Below are 24,555 nucleotides of genomic sequence, written 5' to 3' on the forward strand. Positions count from 1 at the left end.
ATTTTTCGTAACATTCTATCCTGCAATGTTTTTGCACTGACAACAAAACATCATAGGTCAATTCCTCTTTGTTATCTTTACTTTTCCCTAATTTTGATCGTTGCAGGGATCGAATATAAAATTATTGATTCGATGGTGAAGCTGGGCTGACCATAATCTTAACGTAAAATTACCTACAAACATAAAATCAAGATAATAAATATGTATTATATTATTTAAATAAAAAGTTTTGCTGAAATTTATATTGTATTATAAATTTGAATGTATTTAAAAATATTCCGATGTAACGAGTTTTTAAATTGTAGGAAGTTAACGAGCATAAACATTTTGACGTCACTAGTGTGGGTTAGGGGGCGCTCGGTGGCCGTCATTCGAGACGCCGCCGGTGATATGGTACGTTTTTGTCTCTACGTTCATTATGCGCGAACGCTCGCTAAGCTTTGACATACAATTTTTAGAGGTTAAATATTTAGACGCTTGCGGTATCGATTTATTCATAAACAAACATCAATATACACCTTGCTGGACCTTAGCTTCTGTATTTACCTTTTGGCGCTGCGTCTCTCGACTTCCGCGTCAAACAGTCGACCGCGCGACTCGCACCTCGAAAAACATCCAGTTAAACAACCTCGAGTGTTTACAGAATCTTATAATGTAAACAATGTGTAATTATATTTGAAAAACCGTTAAGACAATGTGCAGCATCGATTGGGAGCGGGATTAGGATAATCGCGCTTTACGTGTTTACACTTTGAATTTTAGACGACGCCTGCTGGGAGAGGCCGTGGGTATACCGGCCGCAACAAAGACATAAGGAAGAATTTGGAGAGTCAGATAGGAGCTAAAGTACCTTTGTCTAGTCAACCGCCGAGTCAAGTCGCGAATCAGTTCCAGACCCCCGTCAATCCTAGGATAAATGCCAATTCGTACTTCAACCAACAAGTGATATCGCAGATCGCCTCGTCTATGATGAGCGTCGGTCTAGAACCGCAGAACGCCACCGAGATGACTAAGGGATACATAAGCAAGAGCGTAGACAGTTACGAGAACAACGACGTGTTCGCAGACGATAATGTGCAGTCAGTGCTCTACATAGACGAAAAGTACGCTTACTTGATCGAACAGGTATGACTCGACTAATATTTTATACTTTCAAATAAATCGATTAATATTAAATCTTATTCCAGATTAACTTTTTATCGCCTGCGGACGACGGAATATTAACAAATCAAAAGATACGTCACATTGAAAGCGTTATAGTCAAATTATGCACTCAACCGCACCAATTGAGGTAAATAATAAATAAACAAAGCAATTTTATATATATATACATATATTTATGTAGAAGTTTATATAAGAAAAAATATTTTAGACCGGCGATGGATGCAATCGCAGCAGCTGCGATATTAGAATCCAACAATGCAAAAAAAGTATCTAAAATGATCTCATTCTCTCGGGTGCAGTTGCATCAACAAAAATTACATAGCGTGTTCTTATATGCATTACGGGACAAAGTCGATGGTACTTCTTTCAACGCTACCTTTCACAATACCTTTTCTTTATATTTTTACTAATTTTATATTTATAATTTTAGGTTTGGAAATATTTTTGGATGGAGCTGATCAATATTTAATAAATGCAACATCGCTTCTCACGGATATTTATACAGGTTGTTATATGATAAATATATAATTCGCTATACATTTCAATTAATTCTTTGTAGTCCATATTATTTTTATTTAGTATTTCGGCTACCAGTCGTATCAATTCAGATCTACCCGACATCAAACCTTGCAATACTTTACCAATCATTGCTCTCGTATGAAATTACATATAATTTTAGAAGGTTTTCATATTTAAATCCGTTAAGAAAAATATAAATTTGAAACTAATTACACATATTTTCATTCAAAAGGTACATGCGTAAATAATTCATTTATAATACAGGATTATGATATTACTTTTCAAATTTGTAGTTATGGATATTTTTGAATAGTAAAATATAATCTTGAATGCGCAATAATGCAGATTAAAAATTGTAAAGATTATAAAAAAAATAATGTTACTTTTCTAGTTTCTTTAGAAAGTGCATTGATTACTTGAAAAATAAGTTTTTTACGACAATTTACTTATTATACTATTGAATATCTTATAATTTTAATATGTAGGATTAAATTAATTCATAGATATAATTACATTTATATATTAATATCAATTATTTGAGATATTTTGGATTTTTTATGTATATATACGTTTTTATATATTAATTTAATGTGTATATATTTACTTGTTTATTTAATTGTACTTTAATTTAATTAAATTTTTATTAGTATAATATATCTTTACAATTTATTTTCATTACAATATTTTGAATTTTTGCTCTGTTGTATATTTATTAATTTATGAATTCTAGAAAATTATTTATTTAAGTATAGATACAAATTAATTATTTACGCATGTATCTTTTAATAAGGACGTCATTGCAGCTTTTTCTAAGGGGGGAGGGGCAAAAGTTTACCAGCCAGTGCTCATTTTTTAATATTTGTATTTTTCTGGCCAAATTCAAGCAGGGACGTTCAGCTTTTTTCAGGAGGGGGGAGGGGGGCAAAAGTTGGCCAGTCAGTGATCGGTTTTTAATGTTTCTATTTCATTAAGTTTCATAGTATTTTATTAAATGACATGCATTTTTATTGCCAAATTCAAAAGAGAACAAACCCCCCCCCCTCTCTCAAATAGCGTCCCTGCTTAGAATTCACGTCAGAAGTAATAAAATCGTGCCATCACTGTTGCTGTGGAATCGTTTGATTATCTAGCGTTCATATTAAGATTTTATTACAATATTATGACTTACAATAAGTGATAATCGAATGAAGCATATCTAAATCGAATTTCGATCAATAGGAGAGTGCAAAAAAACAATCATCCCTTCTCAGAAGTCAAAAATTCACGTCAAAAGCAACAAAATCAGTAAGGATGGCTATCATATTTTTTAAAAATGGTCTAATATCCAAGTACAGATAAACCATGGAGCAATATGCGACATCTGTCTGTAATTCTTCCGCTTATTTCTCCCTAAGAAATGAGTTGGCTTAGTTTGTATTTAGGACTTGTTTTAAAAAATGAATTAGTTTTAAAACTAATTCATTTTAGCACTTTTATTAGGTTATGTTTGGGTTTGAACAGCAAATGTACGTTTCACAACTATCAAATTGTGTTTCATAAACATTTTAGAGCAGCAAGTTTCATAAACATTTATTAGCGAAAATATAATTTAACTTATCAGTTAAATTATATTTTCGCTAATAGAAATATAAATCTACTGGTGAAAATGTATTTGCACTAAAAAAAACACTCGCTGTAACATTTATACTTCGCATGTAAATAAATAATGATAAGTATGTAAATGTGTATATTACTAAGTATAAAAAAGTTAAAATCATATAATTTTACTAGCGCTTGCAAGATAAATTATATTTACACTACTAAAAATATATATCTACCAGTGAAAATGTATTTTGATAAGGCTTCACTGTAATGACATATTTTTAAAAATATTTACCGAATAGATTCAATACTGTTTAGGTTTTTTGTGAAAGATAAAACGAGAATTTCTGCTTTAGAATCAGGGACGTCATTTCAGCTTTTTCAATAAAATATGTAAAAAGAAGTATTGAAAATACTAATACAAAAAAACTCAAATCAATAAAACGTTGAGAATCACTGATTTTTTCTATAATTTATTATAAATTTAATATAAAATAATTATGGAAAATTAATGTGAGTAGTCGCCGACTTATTTATGTGTTATTTATAATTATCATAGCCATTCAATTTTATATCAAAAACTTAATTTGATTAGTATCGATTATTAAAAATATTCATATTTATTTTAATTTGTTCAGAATGTAAATGTTTCTGACCTCCTTTTTTTCAGTCGTTAAAGTTTTATGTTTTGCTTGTAAAACTTTTAGGACGTAATATAATTGATAGCAAAAAATAATGACGATTCTCAAATGAAATTAAGATAAATATGCAGTATAGAAATACAGTTTTATCCCAATATTGCCAGTGGCGTAGCTAGAAGGGGTAGGGGACCGCCAGGGCGGCTCTTACTTGGGGGTGGCATTTTCGCAATGGAAGGATCGTTTGTGTAATGTGATTTTTAAAACTGCTTAATGATTGACTTTTTTCGATTTATAATAGCTTTAGGAATTGGAAAACATGACTAAAAGATATATATATATATATATATATATATATATATATATATATATATATATATATATATATGGTTAATATTTCTAGGAGTCGGATTACTCCGCGTACTTTTTTGATTCCGTGTGGAATCATGGTCCCTACGTTTCGGCCAGATTCGCCCGGCCATCCTCAGGGGAAAATTGAGAATATGAACATCCGGTGTGGGCAAAGCCCAGCATGTGGTTGTTCAGATCTGAACAACCACATGCTGGGCTTTGCCCACACCGGATGTTCATATTCTCAATTTTCCCCTGAGGATGGCCGGGCGAATCTGGCCGAAACGTAGGGACCATGATTCCACACGGAATCAAAAAAGTACGCGGAGTAATCCGACTCCTAGAAATATTAACCAAATATTTCTCCGCGAAAACGCATTCAACCACATATATATATATATATATATATATAAACTGTTTGTTATTTTGAAAGTGCTAAAGTTAATTTTTAGAAGAAAAAAATTAGTTGTTCAAAAAGCAGATATTTTTTTCTTCTCTTTTTTTTAGGTAAATAATTATAAAATTTAAATAATAATATAATAAAAAACAAAATATATGAAAAATTATAAAAAATATCTAAAAAAAAGTTTTAATAGAAAATATATTTTTGGTAAATTCTTTTAAGTATGTACATTAAAGGGGCATGGAATTATTTTGTATTTTGAAATATTATGGTGTACGCTTAGATTTACAAAAGTCCCAACGAAAATAAATCGAAAATGGTTTCAAAAATAAGTGCATTGCAATGTGCACTGGGTCTGAGGTTAAATGAGCAATATATAAAATAATTGTTCCATAAAACGAATTGTTTGTGTATTATTGTTGGATAGATTAGGTACGAGCGAGTGAGCATTTTACACCCTATGAATCACCCTCTCCCTATGAATCACTCTCCCCATGAATCATTGAACACATGAATCACTCTGCAACGAATCCTTTTCCAAAGAAAAAAATCGACGATTTATCCTACATAAATTCACAAAGGATTTGTTTTATGGAACAAAGTATTCATTTAAATGCAGATATCTCTTTAATTAATTCTTTGTTAAATCGCACTCTTTTCTTATAATATAATAATAATTAAATTGAGCAATGGAAATAATTATTCATAATTCCATCTCTGCCCGATTGTTCTTAAGCTGTTAATGGTGTACAATATCCTCATAAATTAATCAAAATAAATTGAACTATAAAATGTTATAACAGGAATATTTTTGTTAAATGTGGAATAAGTTCATTCGTAATAATCATAATTAATAAGTTTACTACCTCATATTCCCCATAATTACTTGACTATGCTAACTGTAAAGGAGAAATAAGATTGAAATATGAATAAGTTTGTTATCAGTTATCTTAACTAATTTACTTTTAATGCTTCTTTTTTTTAAAAATGCATTATAATATAACTGCAATTATTTCTTAATAAACTAAATTATTCGTTTACTTACATGTCTTTCTTTTAATTATTATTTTTTAAATTTAAAAATCAAATTTCAATTAAAATGTAAATTTAAAATTGCTTATGTATTTCATAATTTGTTATTATTGAAAGTGATATAAAATCGTTTATTTTCTTTAACATTTTTATTAAATATTATTGCATAATAAAATTTAACATGTTTATAGTTTTAAAAACATTACCTGAATTGAATATTGTTTGCTAATATTATTAGATTAATTCAAATGCAAACCCATATATCTCAATGTATGAATAAATGGACTTATACCACTTTCAAAAATAACGGCTCATATCTATTTTAAAAATTAAATTCTTAACAAAAATATATGAAAAAAATATACAAAATACAACACAAAAATAATGCTACAAATGGATCAGAACGGATCAATTAAATAAAATCCCACGCTTGTTAGCTGAGGTACCTCAGAACAATGAGTTTTTAAAAATGCGAAATAAAACTCTTTTTATTTTTTAATTATATATAGCTGTTTACTCCAAAATTTAACTTTTTATCTGTTTCGGGTAAAAAGGTCAAATAATGATAAACATATTTTATTGCAATATATTACTAAAATTGCCTTGAGTATATGTTAAATATAATTTTAAGATTTTAGCCGATAGGATGACAACGGGAAAACCACTGTTGTGATCTATGCCCACCAGAGTTAAATGTTTTTAATTTACTTTCAGAATCAAAACTAATGGATCCTGAAGACACAATCATGTTGACACATTTCATTATCGACGTTTTTATTAGTCTATTAGAATGTAATACACCTGCAGCATTGAAAGCATTAAACGTACATGTAAGTGTTGAAATGTTTATGAGTTGTATTCACTTGATGTGTTCATAATGTTCAACTATATTTTTTCAGCTAATGATGTATGGCAAAGATTTGTATCCGAAAGCTCCCGAGAAATTTGACAACATTTCTTTGTCGGTCCGCAAACAGATCATCGGCCGACAGCCGCCACCGCCTGCATGTCGAATCTGGCTATCTTTGCTTTCGGATCAGTGCTTGTATTGCTTCAAAACTTTACCGCAGTACCTGCAAGATTTTTACGGCAAACATTTGGACGAATCCACTCACGAAGAACCTAGAGACAAACGTTTCAGTAGCATCAGCAGCGAAACTTGCAACTCGAAACTAACGCACGATCAGAAAACAGAACCTAAAATCAAAGAAAAGCGCAGCTCCATTAAATCGGATTCTAGTGATAAATGGTCGAATACGAGCAACGGAGAGAGGATGATAAAAAGTACACTGCAAGACGAGGTGTTCGAGGATAGACCCGTTCATCACAGCGTTTACGAAAGCTCGAAATATACAGATTGTTACACGTCCGAGAGTGAACTGACGGTGAATGGTCAGATGAATCATGAGAGAAAACCCAGGCCTATCCTCGGAGCCGGCTCGAGGATGATACAAGCACAAAAGAACGACGATTTCAACGAATCGTCCAATTATAATTATAGTACGTCGAATTCTGAAGAAATACCAAAGTTTTGCCCGTCGGTGCCGCCGCCGAATTATAAGCCGAAGAGCTCGTCGGATAGTTCGGCGAAAGCAAACCTTTCGGCGAGTCAGGACGGTATAGATTTTTGGAATTATCCGCCGCCGAAGCTACCGCCAGCGAATCTCAACAGAAGAAAAGAGAACTCTAATTCTTCTTCGGCGCTATCTAAACGTTTAGATCTTAACTCTTGGAGGCAACAGATTAAACCGATGAACGAGCAATTCGACGACGAAGTCGATGACGATCAAGCGAAAATTGAAGATTCGCTTAAATTGGAAGAGTTCCATTCGAGAAGAAGAGAAAGGACCGATAAAGACGATAGCGTCAGTGAAAATTTTAACCTGCAGCACGATTCTTACAGAGATAACGGAGAGAATGAGAAGAGCTGGAACAGAATGAACAAAGGCGATAAGAAAAGCGGCGACAAGAAAGATAATCCGAGAGTTAAAAAAGAAAGCGAAGACAAAGACTCTTACTGGAAACGCAAAGACTCTGACAACGAAAGTAAAATCTGGGATTCGAAAACTGATCTCGGAAGCGATAAATCCAAATCGTCGGGTAGACGAGACAGCCGCGGCAGTTCTAAAAAGAAGGACACGATGGAAGTTTCAAGAAAGGCGAGTTATTGGACTCACGACGATAGATGTGATAAAGATTATGATGGATAGTGAATAAGTAACTGATATTCTAATTATTGTACAAATTTTTGAACGGTTTTATATTTAGATGAAAGGATTTTGTATGTTTTAATTTCGCTCCTTTTATTTTAAGTATTGTGTATGATGAAGATTTATATTATAAAATTGAATAATTCGGCTTCGCGAGTAGGCGAGTTAGTTCAGGTGCGCTCAAACTTTTCGGGTGAGTCACAAATCGAGCGTGCTGACCTTTAGTCAAAAGCTTACATACCGTATCGATAAAGTAGTTGATTTTTTATATATACATAAATATAGTAATAATGATAATATAAAAGCTCCGAAAAAATGTAAATATACCTTACTAGTTATTATGTCATAACATAAATTGTGTGTATGTACTTTAATTATGTAATAGGAATAGGATTGTTAATTGGAAGTTTGTGTAATTTTAACTGTAATATGCGATTAGGTCGACGCAATCAGGCATTCTCAACCTGTGTGATATTCCAGTTGGTAAATTTATTTTATGTATGGAAAATACATTTCTGTTAAATTGTATCAGGGCCGACCAGAAGCATGGGAAGTCATGAAGTATCCGGTCAATTTAGTAGATTCTCTGGATAAAAAGTCTGACCATTACTGTGAAATATTTTACAATGTTAAGCAAGTTTTTTTTGCTTTTTTTATCATAGGGCCTTATGCATTGATTCTGTACGGGGCCCTGCAATTATCTGGGTCGGTCCTACATTGTGTTATAATTATAGCAACCAATAATTAAACTTTTCACTGTGAATTGATATTTATTTTGAAGTTTAATGTATTTATACATTCAAATATGTATACAAAGCAACATCTCATATAAGGCGTCCAGAATATTAAGGGCGAACATGAATATTAAGAGACACATAGTAAATAGTAGATTCCAGAATATAGCCGAATGATTCTTGCTCTACGATTAAACTATGCTCATAATAAAAATTATCATTTAATTACCCATTAATTTATTTGATTGTAAAAATATATAAAAGCTTTGTAGTTGATCATCTCGAAACATGGATTTGTTAAGTTCGCCCATAATATTCACGCCTCTTGAAAAAATTTAAAATTGTCAGCGATTGTTATTACATTAGCCTCGGTGAAAAGGCTAATAATTAACTCTCAAAAATATGTAATGTATTTAATATTATCTTATATTATGGTGCATCCAAAAGTCGAATTGAAAATGTAACGGACCTTTTTTATATAAAATATGATAACTCGAATAAAAGGTCAGTTTGGCAAAAATTCATTTATTTAGATATGTTTACAAGATACTATTATGACATGTGATTGTTTAAAACAGACATTTTACCGAAAGTTGTAACCTCGCGAGTGAATTTTTTGCAAATCTATTTATATATACTATAAAGATAAAAAATGTTTTCGAAAGTAACATGTGGTTATTTGCAAAAATTAATGATGATAAAAAATTGGATCTTAATAAATACTAAATACCTGAAATAATTTATTTATTTTTTAGTAATCTAAAAAAACTTAAGCAATATGTGTTAATATACAAAAGTAATACAAATTAATAAAATTTATATGCATATTTACATACATTATATGTAATAAATTGTCTTAGAAAATGCGTTTCTAGCAAAAGTATAACAAAAATGTCGAACTGCAGAGTGTAGCGATTTTTTCAGTCTTGAATGCATATGAGTTTTTAATAAATATGTATAACAACGATCATAATTCATTCTATAACCTTCTTTATATAAATATTTCCATATAAAAAAATTACTTTAATAAAATTGACTATTTAAATAAGAAATGGAAGCGGATTAAGGCTATGCGAGATCATTTTAGAGAAACTTTGCCAATAATCTCACACGTAGGTACGTTATTGTGTATGAGTGTGTGTTAAATTCTTAAAAATACAGTATTATAGATGTAAAACATAAATAGATCATTGCACATTGTCGTCCTGGTTGGTCACTGAATTAATTATGTACGTATATATAATAAATTTTAATAAAACGTCAACTAATCAAAAAGCACCAGATCGTTACGATCATGACAGAACAAAGACTGGCTTAGAAATGTTACAAATAGTTCTGGAGAAACGAAAGCAGCGTGGCTTCGTAGTGAGCGCTCGCTTCTGGATGCCTCAGCGAGTGCCTCTCGCCCGGATACACCTGGAGTTGATATGGCTTGCCGGCCCGGACCAGAGACTCGATCAACTGCTGCGTATGAAGGAAGTGCACATTTTCATCTTGAAGCCCGTGTACAATCAACAACCTATTCTCTCTATATAACGTACAATCATATTTAGATAAAAAATATTAGATTACTTATTAATGCAAAAATACAAAATAATTACTGATCGGGGAAACGTTCTGCGTATTTCAATACGCTCCCTCTAGCATATCCTACAGGATTTAGGTTCGGAAGGTCCATGTACCGCTCAGTGTATGCCGTGTCATATAAATGCCACGATGTGACAGGAGCGCAAGCGATGCACACTTTGAATATCTCCGGATATTGCACCAAAGCCATTAATGATAAGTATCCACCTGTAATTTTAGATCACTATTATTAGTTACAATATAAAAGACTAGTTTTTATATTAATGCTTAAGTATATTTTAAGAAAATTGCTGTATATGTATGAAAATAGAATAAAATATTACCATAACTCCATCCATGCACGGCGACTCTTTTGAGATCTATGCAACCGACGTGATCAGCGAGCCATTTCAAAACTTCTACCTATAGAGAAAATAAATACATCATAAGCAATTAATTAACATCTTATTAAGATACTTCAGATAAGTTATTTAAAATATAGACATTTATTGTTTTGTGTCGAGAGTTTAAGCTTTATATTTATTTGGTAAATTTGTAATAAAGACTGAAAAATTTCTTACACTCTTATATCATGATTGTCATTAAATCCACTGTTGAGTTTTAGTTAGCATAATTCAATTTGGAATAAAAAAGTTCTTCGACAATACCTGATCCACCAATTCAACGGTGCCCATCCTGCAACGCAAATGGCTTTCGAACTTAACGCCCCTATGTTTTGAACCTCTAGAATCGATGCATACGACGCAATAACCTCTCGCAGCCATCATATGCATTCTTAATTGCCGCATTCCCTATTAAAAATAAAATTTTATAAAAAACATCACACAAGAGGGGGCAAAAATATCCATCTATAGTCATGAAACTAACCTTAAATGTGTTCGTAACAGTTTGCACGACTGGACCTCCGTAAACGTGAAGAACGGTGGGACATGGTTTATCTCTGTCTTGACCGATCGGTCTGAATACCATAGCGTGTATTTCTTCACCCGTGCCTTCGCACAAACGCATACTATACAATTCGGGAGTGTATTTACTTTCGAAACCTGCAGCAATTAAACTTGATTAGATACTCTGAATATGTGAGATGCTTAACGAAAGATTTCATACCTCGTAATCTACTGATGGCGGGTTTCCGCGTGCCCCATTTCACATCGGACCTTTCGTTCCAATCTGGCCAATCAATGACGCCGATGGATACGTCGGCCGGATGCAATAAGGGTCCTAACGGTTCTAAGTTTACGCTACTCGGGCCGCCCCAAGTTGTGTGCGTCAACCGAAACACATGACACGAGGGCTGAGTTTCCAAATTTGAACGAGTTATAACCAAAACTTCACATTTCTGCAAATAATGAATATTTTTCATGTTGCTTTTTTAGGTTATATAAGTCGAAACAGTATTTTACCTCATCCATATCAACCATATGTGAAAAACCTCGCTCCGTTAATAACTTCGGAGCATCACCAACTTCCCACAAATATGAAACATAATATAGATGACGTTCTAAAGGTGTTTCTTTAAGTCCAATAAAATAAACTAAGCCTTTTTCCTCATCAACCTATAAAAAAACACGCATTATATGAATTAATCTATACAATTATTTCATAAATATTTAGTGGAGCATCTAATTACCCATATCTTCTTTCCGATAACTTCCCAATCACCCCTTGTCAGAGCCAATTTGCTATCCATATTCGAACCGTCTGCATTAAAAGACACTGAAATTATACATCACATTAAATCTTGTATATTATTTTAGTACAGTATTAAACAAACGATTAATACCCTCTTTTTTATTACAACTTCCAGTTATAAATGATGATACTAAATAGAGATGAAGATGACCAAATTCTTCTGAAGCCCATATAAAACGAATCTCCGTCTGATCGTTCATCGGCAAAAAATGCAATATGTCATGTACGTTTATCCAAGCACTAGGATTCCTTTCCGACAATAAAACCTAAAATAATAAATTAGACTTATGCATACTCTGGTATAATTTCATATAAGTAGTACTATCATTAAGGGATTTGGAAATAAGGTGCAAAATGATAATGATATCTTGCGTTAATTTAAAATACTATATTAATTTCTTGATTCAAGAGATGATGCAAGTTCATTTTACTTTATTGACAAGATAATGAGCAAAGAAGCTACCAGTTATTCAGTCAGCAGCAAAAGAGAAATGAATGTAGTTGCATTATTATTAGAATCCATTACTATTTGTCTCTCACTTATAATAATAATCTGCATAAAAACAGATGTTCAGAGGTATTTGTTGTTACATGTATTTTTATGAAAAATATTAATAAGTCATAAAGTTTTTATTCAAAGTATTACTGTATTTGTATATCGATTTGGTATAAATAATTACATTCAAGGGGCATATAAAATTGGCGATTTTAAGAGATTTCAAATCTTTGCCGATTTTTTTTGTAGTTTGTAGATTTTGTAAGTGGCATTTTTTTAGAGAAAAGAAATGCAAAATGACTCAGAAAAACAATATATCTCAACCTACGCATAAGAACTTCCTTGAATACACAAATTAATTAAAAATGAGGAATAATAAAAATAATATGTTTATCACAAACCACTTACATTATATTTTATGTGAACTAATGTTCATTCATAAATAAATAATTAAATTATAATTTTTTCGATTGATGTGTTTACAAAAGTGTGTAAATCGTGAGGAGCTTTTTTTGTTTTAACTTAACTTAAAAACTCGTTTTACTGTCAAAATGTGTTTAAAATTTGATAATACATTTTGAATAGCAGATAGGAGGTTCAAAGTATTTTTGAAGATTCTATAATAGCCGATATATCAACATAAGTGAATGATGGGCAGCACTTTTGGTATTTATTTGAAAGTTAGCAATTCACCTGACAATTCATAGGAATTGCAAAAATACAAAGCTTTGTCAATCAATGACGAGGGGCTAATCTCATTAAGACAGTTGTCGATAAAACACAAGAAGATCCCTTATTTGAACAATTATTGGGTGAAATTTTAGGTTAGTATTAACATTTTATATAAGAAGTTGCTATTTAAAAAGAAGCAATACTATTATTCATTATTTGAAGAATGTAGAAGTTCTTGAAATTTGTCTGCTGTTTTCACCTTTATCTTTTCATTTGTATTGAGACACGTATAATTTGCGCAATATTGTATTGTAGATTTTACAGTGAATGTGTATTACCAGTAAAGTTATATTTTCACTGCCATTTCAGTGGAATCATTTCTACCAACGAAAATATATTTAAATTGAAAATATAATTTAGGCGTTGGTAAAATTATATTCTGTTTTAAGATGTTTAGCTTTTAGGTTGCACAGGTGTAAATTTGGCAACCATACTCTTGTCATTTCGCATTCTGTTTGGCAATGTATGATAATAATTTTGTGTGACATTGTCACAGAAAATTATTATTTATTATCATACTGTGCAGGAAGATCAAGATAATTTTAAAAAAAACATCACAATAGTAAAGCATTAAAGGGTTGTTATAGCAGGGAGCAAAGCGCAGACAGCCAATCAAAACAATAAAATATAAATATGATCCACAAAGACATACTTGTATCGGTATAGTTGAAGGTACTGGAGGCTCCGTAGACGCAAATGGATTTTCTCGATTTGATTTAGTGTCGCCGTAATAAAACGGTACTGAAAATTGTTCTAATGGAATCAAAATCAACTCCAGTCTCTGTTGTCGCCTGTCCATTATTTGACACCACACACTAAATTTCAACAATTATTTTTAACAAATGCGCATATTTGCTTATATAATTTCGCTTAAATAAAACTTACTATTGGCCACAAGGCGTCCAACCGATCCGAGGTATGTATTCGCACCACGGAAATTCCTCCTCTAAAGACTTCTGCAAGTCTAACCATTGCAAATCGACAATCAAACATAAATTTTCTTCGTCTTCGTCCATTCCGCGCTCTAAAATACATAGTAAATTATAAGAAAAATACGCTTTGATTAATCAATTTCAATTGTCATACCCATATCTACAGGATTGTCTTTATCGAGTGAGATTTGCGATTCGTTTTTATATGGGAAATGAACTTTGAATTGCACCATGCGTAATACAGATCGTGCGTTCGCTGTGCCGGCTCGAGGAAATCTAAAGAAATAATCAATAATTCAGATTTTATATTATGTGCAGTAAATATTGAAAAACGGACCTGAATTCTTCGACGTCTCCATTGTGTCGATTATGAGATGGAAAGCTCAAAACATCCACATTACTCTCGTCCACTTCTTCATATAAGATTCGGTAGATATTATCTAGAATAGAAATGTAATAATATTAACGATAAAGATATAGTGAATCATTCATATTATGTATATACATACATATATGTCCTTTTACTCAAAATATATATAATGAAACTTAAACTCGATTTCGAATAGTTACCATTACTAGTGGGTTGCCACCAAAAGCCAGTATATCTTGAAAATTCTTCTTGCATCACATAACTAGGAATACCAGCTTGACGGGGATCTTCCGCAAGCCTTAAATTAAAATAAACATATTATAGACGGATCTTATTGGATGAAAGGGCTTACATACATACCTAGGCATTCCTCTACAAGCATAAGTAAGACGATAAGGACTCGAAGTGCGCATTCTGCGAGACGTAACCCATAAATCTCCACGAGCGGCATGAGCCACCAGCCAAGAGCTCTTAGGACACATCACCGGCGCCAAAGTAGATCCATCTCTCGTCTCCAAAGGCAAAGGAGTAGAAATCTCTTCTATGTTGTTTAAAATATACAATCCGTCAGACATGGGGAAAATAATCGAAGGAGCCGTAGGATGAAGCTGATAAGTCGTTATGAGACCACAAGTGCTGGCCCGTTGCCGTTCCGATAGCAATTGTTGTTCGCGAGATCTTCGATTGCTACTCTCCGGCACCGAATCCATTACAAAATTGCCAATCAATCTGTCAAAAAATAAATAAAAAAAACATATTAGAACTTGAGATAAGCAGAAGTTAATCTATTTTAAATCTTTAAAAATAATAAAATTGCGACTAAAACAAAAATAATATTGTAGGGTCCTCTCAGATCGTTGCTACAAAATTTGTCACAAGGACTTGCTAAAATAAAAGTCTATATACCTACAATAATTGCTTCTTTCAAAGAGTAAGCTTTTTTCGTTGGCATGATACAAGCGGCCTGCTGATCGCATATTAAAAGCATTTGTAGAAAGCACTCTGAAAAAATCTTAAACAACGGATACAGTCGGTGAAATGTGTCTACAGTAACTGGACCTTCAGACCTCCATTGCATTGCTATGCTATTTTTATTAGATATTAAGTAGACTGTTACAATTAGTCTGTTTCCACTCAGAATCATTGCATTGGCCAGATGATCGAGAACAGGATGGGTGAAGTGCTTCCCCTCTAACTCTAAAAGGAGTACTGAATTCACTTCAGAATTCCCACAAAACAGAGCTTCGCTGAGTATCGACTAAGACCAAGTCTCTGCAATAACAAGTTACATTGAAGTATGCCTCATCTTTTAACGGAATTTGAAATTAGTTGAAGTTGTTAAGAATTAAAAATGGTATTTTTACTGAGTTGTGTTTGATAAGTAATTATTTATATAAATAAAATATTCATGCATTTCATTTAGGATCTTCACAATGTAAAAATACTATCATGTGTATGTGCAAACCTCGGTATAGTTCGATCGGAGCTCAAAGGTACGTTTACATATAAGAGTGGTATTCCCCAACAGTCTGACGCATTCACAAGGTAGTATATTCTAATTTTTCCATCAGCCATTCGCCTGAAAGATATCTGCATAGGTTGAAGACTGGACACGATGGCGATGTCTCGCCTGAGATCGCTGACGATAGTTTTCAATTCGGTCCATGAGCATTTTTTCACTGGGGCGTCGTTACAATTGTTGATGTAGGGCGCCTTGGGTGAGTTTGTTGAGTCCATTTTAAGGCTGAAAAATAAATATTTTTAATATATAATATGACGCGTTAACAACTAAATTAGGAGGATATATGGACGAAGGAGAAATGACAAGAAACACTATAAATACAAAATATTCTTGAATATATTGTGCAACAGGATTTATGCTTACATCGACCACTGATCACATTAAAATTACACCACATGTTCATTAATTTCTTTGAGAAATCTATGACACAGTAGATAAAAATAAATTGATTTATCGTATAGTACAATCGAGAATCTCAGAAAAATTACCCATACTAAATTAATTTTGGGGCAAGAAAACAGAAGCACAGAACTTGCTATATTCTAAGATAAGATGACCAGACATTACTTGTTCTCCTTGAACAAAAATGTCCAAGGTAACCCTTTTGTTTTAGCTTCCACAGCATCTCCAAATGAATAAAAAAATATATTTTAGCGAGGTGATTGATGTGTTTTGAAATAATTTACATAAATGTAATATTAATTTGTAAAAAAATACAATTGTGTAAATAAAAATGTTAATAATCATGTAAATTGTATCTAGACTAGAGCCTTTTATTTGATGTAAATTTAATTGTTTTTAAAAAATTTACCAAGATTTATTTTTGCTATTATTTAAATTGACAATTCATAATGTTATTACTTCCAAATGTTTATTGATTGAGTGATTTTTTAGTGGTGTTGTATATTTTCATTTTTTATTCTAATTTAATTTATTTTTATTTTAAATAGAAATGAATACTAAAAGTTATCAGTTTAAGAAAATGGGCATTTTGGTTAGAAGAGGGGGCTGAATAAATATCAAACGGTTAGAATAAAAATAGCAAATGGTCAGAATAAAAATATAGGATGATTTATATCTTATAAAATATATTGTTTGCATCTAAGCTGTTGGATAGGTCGGTCAGAACAGTGAACACTCCATGAATAACTCTCAACGAATCTATTTAATTGTATGTAGGATCTGTTGTATGGCATTCAGAGCGATGAACGAAGTGGTAATAACGACAGAGCTTATTGTGTATCTTGACAATGTTGTGAGCCTAACCAAAAAAGGTGGCCGACATGGGAATGACATGATGCTATTGCCAACTGAGATTCTGACCATCTGTCTCAAAATAATTGTTCCTATTTAATATAAACTTTGACCAGTCCAATTTAAATTCCATTAAAAGTAAAAAGGTTTTGAAACGAGAAAGACCTATTAGAAATATTATAACCGAGTATACGTCAATGACGGACCTCAAAAGATAAATTAGATTATATTACTTACTAAGCCGCAGCTGATGATCTTTAATTTGTGTTCAGTATCGTTTTCGACGGCATCTATCTATACCTGTAAAAATCAATAAATCAATTAATGCAATGTAATACGGATTTAGTTGAAAATTTGCATATAATAGGAGCGGTCGGAATAATTAAATTTTGCGTAATCGTTGACGCAGTATAGTCGAGGTATAGTGATTTTGTGTAATGACATTTGAGGTTATGTTTCAGTTAATTGTGCATAGTGTCAAAGTTTGAGGTGAATCGACGGAAATGCGTCTAGGGAATGTGTCGCGACTCACGAATGAGAGTTTCTGTGAACAATTGTGCAGAATCTGAAGAGACGAGTGCGAAATGTCAGCGCCGGCGATGCGGGACGATAGCTGTCAAAAGCGACGGGACGATCGGTGCGAACTTAGCGGAACTTAGCGGAACGTAGCTGAACGAGGAGCTTACGAGAGTACTCGGGGGGGCTCAGCCTTCAGCCGGCGCTGCGGCTCTCGAGGATCGATCTTTCGCGACTCATACTTTCTCGTTTCGAAAAATCACTCGTCAACTTTTTCCACTTGCACTATCGTACACTTTCTATTTTATTAACATTCTTTTTTATATCGCGCGAAAAGAGCCGATGCCAATTATGACTTTTGCAAAATAACGGCGGTGAGTTCTTGATCAAGATTTCGCTCGTTCTTGGGCCAAATTTAAAAAGTGACGTACGTCACTTTTTAATAAAAAATAAACCGGAATATCAAAACATTATGATTCATTACGACAAATTTACTTTTACTCTTTTTTATTTACATTCGCATTGAATTGATTCGCATCAATTCGAACGAGACAAGACAGCTAGCAGTTCGTCGCTTTGTTTATACAGCGTAAGCATATTTTTAATCAAAAGCGTCAAATATTCGACCATGTATAATAAATATATAGGTATTATTAACAATTCAACATTACGAAGGAGAAAAATTTCAACAAAACTATAAAATAATAATCAACACTAAAAGGAACTTTAAGTCTTCATACCGATTACAAACTATAGTAATATAATATTAAAGCATATATTAATGTTTAGTTTATAAACAATTAGCTAAATAAATAAATAAAAATCACACGTTTTCATTATTATCATTTCCAAGGTACGAGGAGCAAATTCATACCAATTACTAACTTATTATTTATTTATTATTGTGCAACAATAGTATTTTTATAATTATCGCGTGATTCTTTTCAATTTTTTTCTGAGTCTATAGTATCGCAATAGTAATTGCAACAAATACTAGAATCCCGGGACTGTTTAAAAAAAATTGACAGATTCGATACGACTTCCTTCGACGACGCAACAAACCGAATGAGTCATAGCGATTGACGCAGCATCAATCGAAACCGTCAATCAGTCGCGATTGATTGTCTCCGGGATCCTAAACATCTGTATTTGGTCCAAAGGAAAAAAGGTTACTTTTAAGAAAAAAATAATACCAGTGATGAATTACTATTTTAATACATTTTTATCCATGTAGTGCGATGTATGTAGTAAAATAAAAATTCTTGTTTTCTAAAATTATTCTTCGTTTATTTCAACGATACGTGTGTACATACATATTTCGATTAAATAAAATATTAATAATTATACATTTGTTTTAATTTTATATTCAAACATTTCCTTATTTTTATAACTAAATACTATTCGATTAAAATACGAAAAGCAAATATTTTAGTTTATAATATAAATTATAAGTGCAGAATATCAGTATATAATAGTGGTAAAAAATTACTCAGAACCGAACCGGGTACCCCATTAATTTATGAAAATTAACCCAGGGATAGGGTAATGAATTTGGCTGTATATTTGGATGCCCTAACTCTGCCGGCCGTTGTGGTCCACCTAAGAACATACCCATCACTGAGAGATATCAGTTTGCTTTTCAACAATTTTTACATTCAGTCACCAACATTGATGAGTTACCGGATGTCTTGTAAGTGACCCTTTACGTTTAAATGCTTTTCCACATTCAGTCATAATCATTGCTATGGGTTTGCATGTCTTAAAAATTGTTTTTTTAATTCAAATGCTTTTCCACATTTTTCACATTCAGAGATAAATATTGCTATGAATTTGCATATGTTTTGAAAGATTAGTTTTAGAACTAAATGCTTTTCCACATCTCTCACTTTCAGACACGAACACAGCGATGGGTCTTGATATGTTTTACAAGTGCATATTTATAATGGAATGCTTTACCACATTTTTCACATTCAAAGTCACAAACATCGCTATGAGTAACCATATGTCTTGAAAGACTGTATTGAGATTTGAATGCTTTACCACATTTTTCACATTCAAAGTCACGAACATCGTTATGAGTAACCATATGTCTTGAAAGATTGTTTTGACATTTGAATGCTTTACCACATTTTTCACATTCAAAGCCACGAACAGTGCTATGAGTAATCATATGTACTGAAAGTTTTTTTTTATGATTGAATGCTTTTCCACATTTTTCACATTCAAAGAAATACATATTGCTGTGAATTTGCATATGTCCTGAAAGATTTTTTTTATTATTGAATGCTTTTCCACATTTTTCACATTCAAAGACATACATACTGCTGTGAATTTGCATATGTCTTGAAAGTTTATTTTTATCACTGAATGCTTTTCCACACTTTTCACATGCAAAGTCACGAACATTGCTATGAGTAATCATATGACTTGAAAGACTGTTTTGAGATTTGAATGCTTTACCACATTTTTCACATACAACGTCACGAACATTGCTGTGAGTATTGATATGTTGTACAAGTGCGTGTTTATAATGGAATGCCTTACCACATTTTTCACATTCAAAGTTACGAACATTGCTATGAGTAACCATATGTCTCGAAAGATTGTTTTGACATTTGAATGCTTTACCACATTTTTCACATTCAAAGTCACGAACATTGCTATGAGTAAGCATATGTACTGAAAGTATTTTTTTATAATTGAATGCTTTTCCACATTTTTCACATTCAAAGGCATGAACGTCTTGATGAATTTGCATATGTGATGAAAGATTGCTTTGAGATTTGAATGCTTCACCACATTTTTCACATTCAAAGTCACGAACATCACTATGAATATTGATATGTTTTGCAAGTGTGGATTTATAATGGAATGCTTTACCACATTTTTCACATTCAAAGTCACGAACATTGCTATGACTAATCATATGTCTTGAAAGATTGGTTCGAGTTTTGTATGCTTTACCACATTTTTCACATTCAAAGTCATGAACATCACGATGAGTATTGTTATGTTTTACAAGTGCGGATTTATAATGGAATGCTTTACCACATTTTTCACATTCAAAGTCACGAACATTGCTATGACTAATCATATGTCTTGAAAGAGTGTATTGAGATTTGAATGCTTTACCACATTTTTCACATTCAACGTCACAAACATTGCTATGAGCATTGATATGTTTTACAAGTGCGTGTTTATAATGGAATGCTTTACCACATTTTTCACATTCAAAGTCACGAACATTGCTATGACTAATCATATGTCTTGAAAGATTGTTTTGAGATATGTATGCTTTACCACATTTTTCACATTCAAAGTCATATTCATTGTCATGAGTAATCATATGTATTGAAAGATTTATTTTATATTTGAATGCTTTTCCACATTTTTCACATTCAAAGACACTGTGATGAGTATTGATATGTTTTACAAGTGCATATTTATAACGGAATGCTTTACCACATTTTTCACATTCAAAGTCACGAACATTGCTATGACTGATCATATGTCTTGAAAGTTTTTTTTTACAATTGAATGCTTTTCCACATATTTCACATTTTACAAGTGCAGATTTATAATGAAATTTTTCAAATTCAAAGAGATTAATTTTGCTATGAATTTGCATATGTCTTGAAAGAGTGAATTGAGATTTGTATGTTTTACCACATTTTTCACATTCAAAGGCACTAACATTTATATGAATTTGCATATGTGATGAAAGACTGTATTGAGATTTGAATGCTTTATCACATTTATCACATTCAAAGTCACGAGCATCGCTATGAGTTATCAAATGTGTTGCAAGTGTGCTTTTATAACGGAACCCTTTTCCACACTTTTCACAATTAAAGGCAAAAACGTCTCTATGACTTTGCATATGTGATGAAAGATTGTTTTGAGATTTGAATGCTTTACCACATTTTTCATATTGAATATCACGAATGTCGCTATGAGTTAACAAATGTTGTGTGAGACTTATTTTAGAATCGGATGTATACTCATTTTTATCAGAATCATCATGTTGAACTCTTTCCAGTTCCTAAAATTAAAATTGTATTCATTAAACGAGCTATAAATATAAAAAACGAATTCTTTTCGATTATTACTTGGGTGGTGTCGCTAATTTGATAATTCGCCTTAAGAAAATCCTTAACATCGTGCATTTCTGAAGTCAAATAATTGTTGCAATATATTGAAATGTTAAATTTGAATACTGTTTAAGGTCAAACCTGTTTCGAACAAATCGTTTATGTGCGTGTACGTAACTTGGTTGTTATCGGATTCGCGTTGAACTCTTTCCAGTTCCTAAAATTAAAATTGTATTCATTAAACGAGTTGTAAATATGAAAAAGGAAATCTTTCCGATTATTACTTGGGTGGTGTCGCTGTTTTGATAATTCGCCTCAAGTATATTCTTAACATCGTGCATTTCTGAAGTCAAATAATTGTTGAAATATATTGAAATGTTAAATTTGAATACTGTTAAGGTCAAACCTGTTTCGAACAAATCGTGTATGTGCGTGTGCGTAACTTGGCTGTTATCGAATTCACGTTCAACATTTAAAAACTTGAAAAGAAAACATTATTTAATGTCACATGCGTTAACAAGTTTTACATTACCATGTTGTTCATTACCTCGTCTTTACAATGTATCATGTCAAATGTTCCTTTGTCACTTTGTATATCAGCTTCTGCAAAGTATAAAACTTATTACTTTATTATTATTGTGACTTTTTTATTATAGCTTTTAAATCGAACCATAGTACTTTTATTGTTGGTAGTTTTAATGAAATTTTTCAATATATAATTTATGCAAGTATTTTTTCTTTGCACGCATCCACATATTTTCCAAAAAAATATTCAACTATAAATTATATATAACACAATTTTTAAAACAAATTAACCCAAGCTAAGCACTATTTCGTTAAATTACTCGAAAATAATTGATCAAGATCATTCATTTTATTTTTCTATGAATGAGTGTATATGTGAGTAATGCAGCGATGACAGCTTAAACCAATAAAGGACGATAAATCCCTATACACCCAGGCCTCATATAACACGGTCATATTGCTCCACAAAAACGCCGTGTTATACAAATCCGTGCAATACGAGGTTTGAAGTTCATACAAAATTAGGGTTTGCGTTCCAAGAAAAAAATCTAAATTTGTTAGTACCCTTTATTTCTTAAATAAACAAAAAAATATACATTTTCATATTTATCGAAAAAAACTTTAATATGTAAAATATAATAAATTATTCATTCATCATCGCTATCACTTAAAATTCTATATGTTCGACTCTTTTTCGAAGTCGGTTGTAAGTTTTCATCATCAGAGTATTTTTGGATTTGACATTTAAAAAATCTGTAATAAGCGATTGTCTACTTTTAGTATATAAATCTTTACGTATTTCGTTATAAGGGGCCATGATCTGCTGTAATCCTCTCTTGAACGTCTAACTTCTTTCCATTATAGGATCATTTTCTAAAAAAATGGTTCTAATTTATCAGCCAATTTCAAGCCATCATTTGTTGTTTTTCATATGAAACATTTAGCTACTTCGCTGCAACTGCTTTCTGAGTCATTAACTATGGTACTTTCATCCAACATTTCGACTAATTCTTCTTCGTTCAACGTCGATATTTCAATATTTCTCAGATATCTTGAATATCCATATCATGAAATCTTTCTCCACTAATACCACGACAAATGTTAATTATTCTTTGGTATTCATCTTCTATTGGTGGTACAACATTTTCTCCAGGGACTACTTCTGGCCAAAGCTTTTTCCAGCAAGAATTTAAAGTTGATTGATTTATTTCTTTAATGGATGCAGAGCGCCATTAAAGAAATAAAAAAAAGATGCCGGCGCCGTTTACAAACCTTTCACACGTGGCCGGTTTCTTTCCAACCCGACCTATACGCCGTCAACTGATGCCAGTCATTTAGGATTAACGGCTTCACATAAGTTCTTCCACGCATTTCAGTGAATTAAAAGAGATTATATTAATATAATTAAAATTTCGAGGTTCATTTCTTCCGCTATTGCCTAAACATGAGGAATATATTTAATCATTTTATTACAAGATACCACAATCACTGTCAACGGCCCGGTTCATGTTTGAGTTTTACCTCCACCACACTCAACCCGGTACCTGGCGCCGGACAGTTGTAGTGAGCGCGGCCGGCGACAACCGGCACGTCTGAAATGGTCAGTACTAGCCCATACAACACCACCCCCATTACACGGCGCCAGCCCAGTGCCGGGCGAATCCATCCGGCACGTGTGAAACTGGTCTAACTGTTAAATTCTCATCTTGTCATAGCGCGATCCATATGCGTATAAATCAAACACGTTAATTAATTTTTAATTGTTGTTTTTTTTCTGAAACCGTGTTATACGAGGCTTTGGTGTATTACCTAATTTTCGATTAGACTGTCACCACACGTTTCATCAAATTCATGAACATTTAATTTAACATAAATAATATCGTCTGTCAAGCAAACATTTCAATTGAGATCAGTAAAAAAGATTAAAATGGAACACACCAGTTTTGACAAACGCCATCGTAACTCTGCTTTATAACTAATATCTGGTCCAAATAGAATGAATTTCTGAGCATGACTGAAAATTGCCAATTGTAAAAAAATACTTTTTAATTTTTTGCCTTTACAAAAAACTTACTTATAAAAATACCTCAACAATCATTTGTTTAGAATAGTAATTTAACATAGTTTAAATATACGCTTCTGCATCTTAAGCAAAAGGTTTTTTGCTATTTTGTGCCTATGTTCATATTTTAGATTGCTTTAATCA

The 24,555-nt window shown here is 32.1% G+C and overlaps 3 protein-coding genes across 7 annotated transcripts; 1 reads left to right on the plus strand and 2 right to left on the minus strand.

Annotated features, from left to right (window-relative positions):
- The first annotated feature begins 335 nt into the window (after positions 1-335).
- LOC148226650 (uncharacterized) lies at positions 336-9,368 on the plus strand. The gene is made up of 7 exons (XM_088204425.1): positions 336-393; positions 763-1,125; positions 1,188-1,291; positions 1,373-1,521; positions 1,595-1,669; positions 6,403-6,518; positions 6,588-9,368. The coding sequence occupies exons 1-7, from the start codon at positions 391-393 to the stop codon at positions 7,896-7,898; spliced, it is 2,121 nt and encodes a 706-aa protein (XP_088060551.1). The 5' UTR covers positions 336-390; the 3' UTR covers positions 7,899-9,368.
- On the minus strand, positions 9,142-18,328 carry LOC148226651 (dipeptidyl peptidase 9). Of its 5 annotated transcripts, none has more exons than XM_088204418.1 (18): positions 18,249-18,328; positions 17,455-17,517; positions 15,907-16,185; positions 14,802-15,170; positions 14,642-14,739; positions 14,409-14,511; positions 14,226-14,347; positions 14,025-14,163; positions 13,792-13,954; positions 12,003-12,177; positions 11,850-11,935; positions 11,623-11,775; positions 11,327-11,558; positions 11,087-11,262; positions 10,867-11,010; positions 10,543-10,621; positions 10,234-10,426; positions 9,142-10,160 (listed from the first exon to the last, which is right to left on the minus strand). In XM_088204418.1, the coding sequence occupies exons 3-18, from the start codon at positions 16,176-16,178 to the stop codon at positions 9,956-9,958; spliced, it is 2,709 nt and encodes a 902-aa protein (XP_088060544.1). In that variant the 5' UTR covers positions 16,179-16,185; positions 17,455-17,517; positions 18,249-18,328; the 3' UTR covers positions 9,142-9,955. The 5 variants fall into 5 exon arrangements, with proteins under 5 accessions (XP_088060544.1, XP_088060547.1, XP_088060546.1 ...); XM_088204421.1 differs by having other exon boundaries at positions 18,229-18,328; XM_088204420.1 differs by having other exon boundaries at positions 17,904-18,328.
- Positions 18,329-18,998: 670 nt separating this feature from the next.
- LOC148226652 (uncharacterized) lies at positions 18,999-24,326 on the minus strand. The gene is made up of 7 exons (XM_088204423.1): positions 24,288-24,326; positions 22,372-22,427; positions 22,231-22,303; positions 22,109-22,167; positions 21,966-22,041; positions 21,843-21,901; positions 18,999-21,775 (listed from the first exon to the last, which is right to left on the minus strand). The coding sequence occupies exons 1-7, from the start codon at positions 24,304-24,306 to the stop codon at positions 19,622-19,624; spliced, it is 2,496 nt and encodes an 831-aa protein (XP_088060549.1). The 5' UTR covers positions 24,307-24,326; the 3' UTR covers positions 18,999-19,621.
- Between the last annotated feature and the right edge of the window lie 229 nt (positions 24,327-24,555).

This window comes from Plectrocnemia conspersa, unplaced genomic scaffold (assembly GCF_051122295.1).
Source record: "Plectrocnemia conspersa isolate PC_06_02 unplaced genomic scaffold, ASM5112229v1 ptg000014l, whole genome shotgun sequence".
Lineage (NCBI taxonomy): Eukaryota > Metazoa > Arthropoda > Insecta > Trichoptera > Polycentropodidae > Plectrocnemia > Plectrocnemia conspersa.

Bases quoted from the DNA above. Each gene is read 5' to 3' on its own strand.
- LOC148226650 (XM_088204425.1), top strand. The intron at 1,292-1,372 runs GTAAATAATAAA...AAAATATTTTAG, and splicing joins ACTCAACCGCACCAATTGAG to ACCGGCGATGGATGCAATCG. The intron at 1,670-6,402 runs GTTGTTATATGA...ATTTACTTTCAG, and splicing joins TCTCACGGATATTTATACAG to AATCAAAACTAATGGATCCT.
- LOC148226651 (XM_088204418.1), bottom strand. From the start codon at position 16,178: ATGGACTCAACAAACTCACCCAAGGCGCCCTACATCAACAATTGTAAC. The intron at 10,622-10,866 runs GTATTGTCGAAG...TTTTCTCTATAG, and splicing joins CCGTTGAATTGGTGGATCAG to GTAGAAGTTTTGAAATGGCT. The intron at 10,427-10,542 runs GTAATATTTTAT...CTAAAATTACAG, and splicing joins CGTGCATGGATGGAGTTATG to GTGGATACTTATCATTAATG.
- LOC148226652 (XM_088204423.1), bottom strand. The intron at 22,304-22,371 runs GTAATGAACAAC...TTTCTTTTCAAG, and splicing joins TGATACATTGTAAAGACGAG to TTTTTAAATGTTGAACGTGA. The intron at 21,776-21,842 runs GTAATAATCGAA...TTTTAATTTTAG, and splicing joins AAATTAGCGACACCACCCAA to GAACTGGAAAGAGTTCAACA.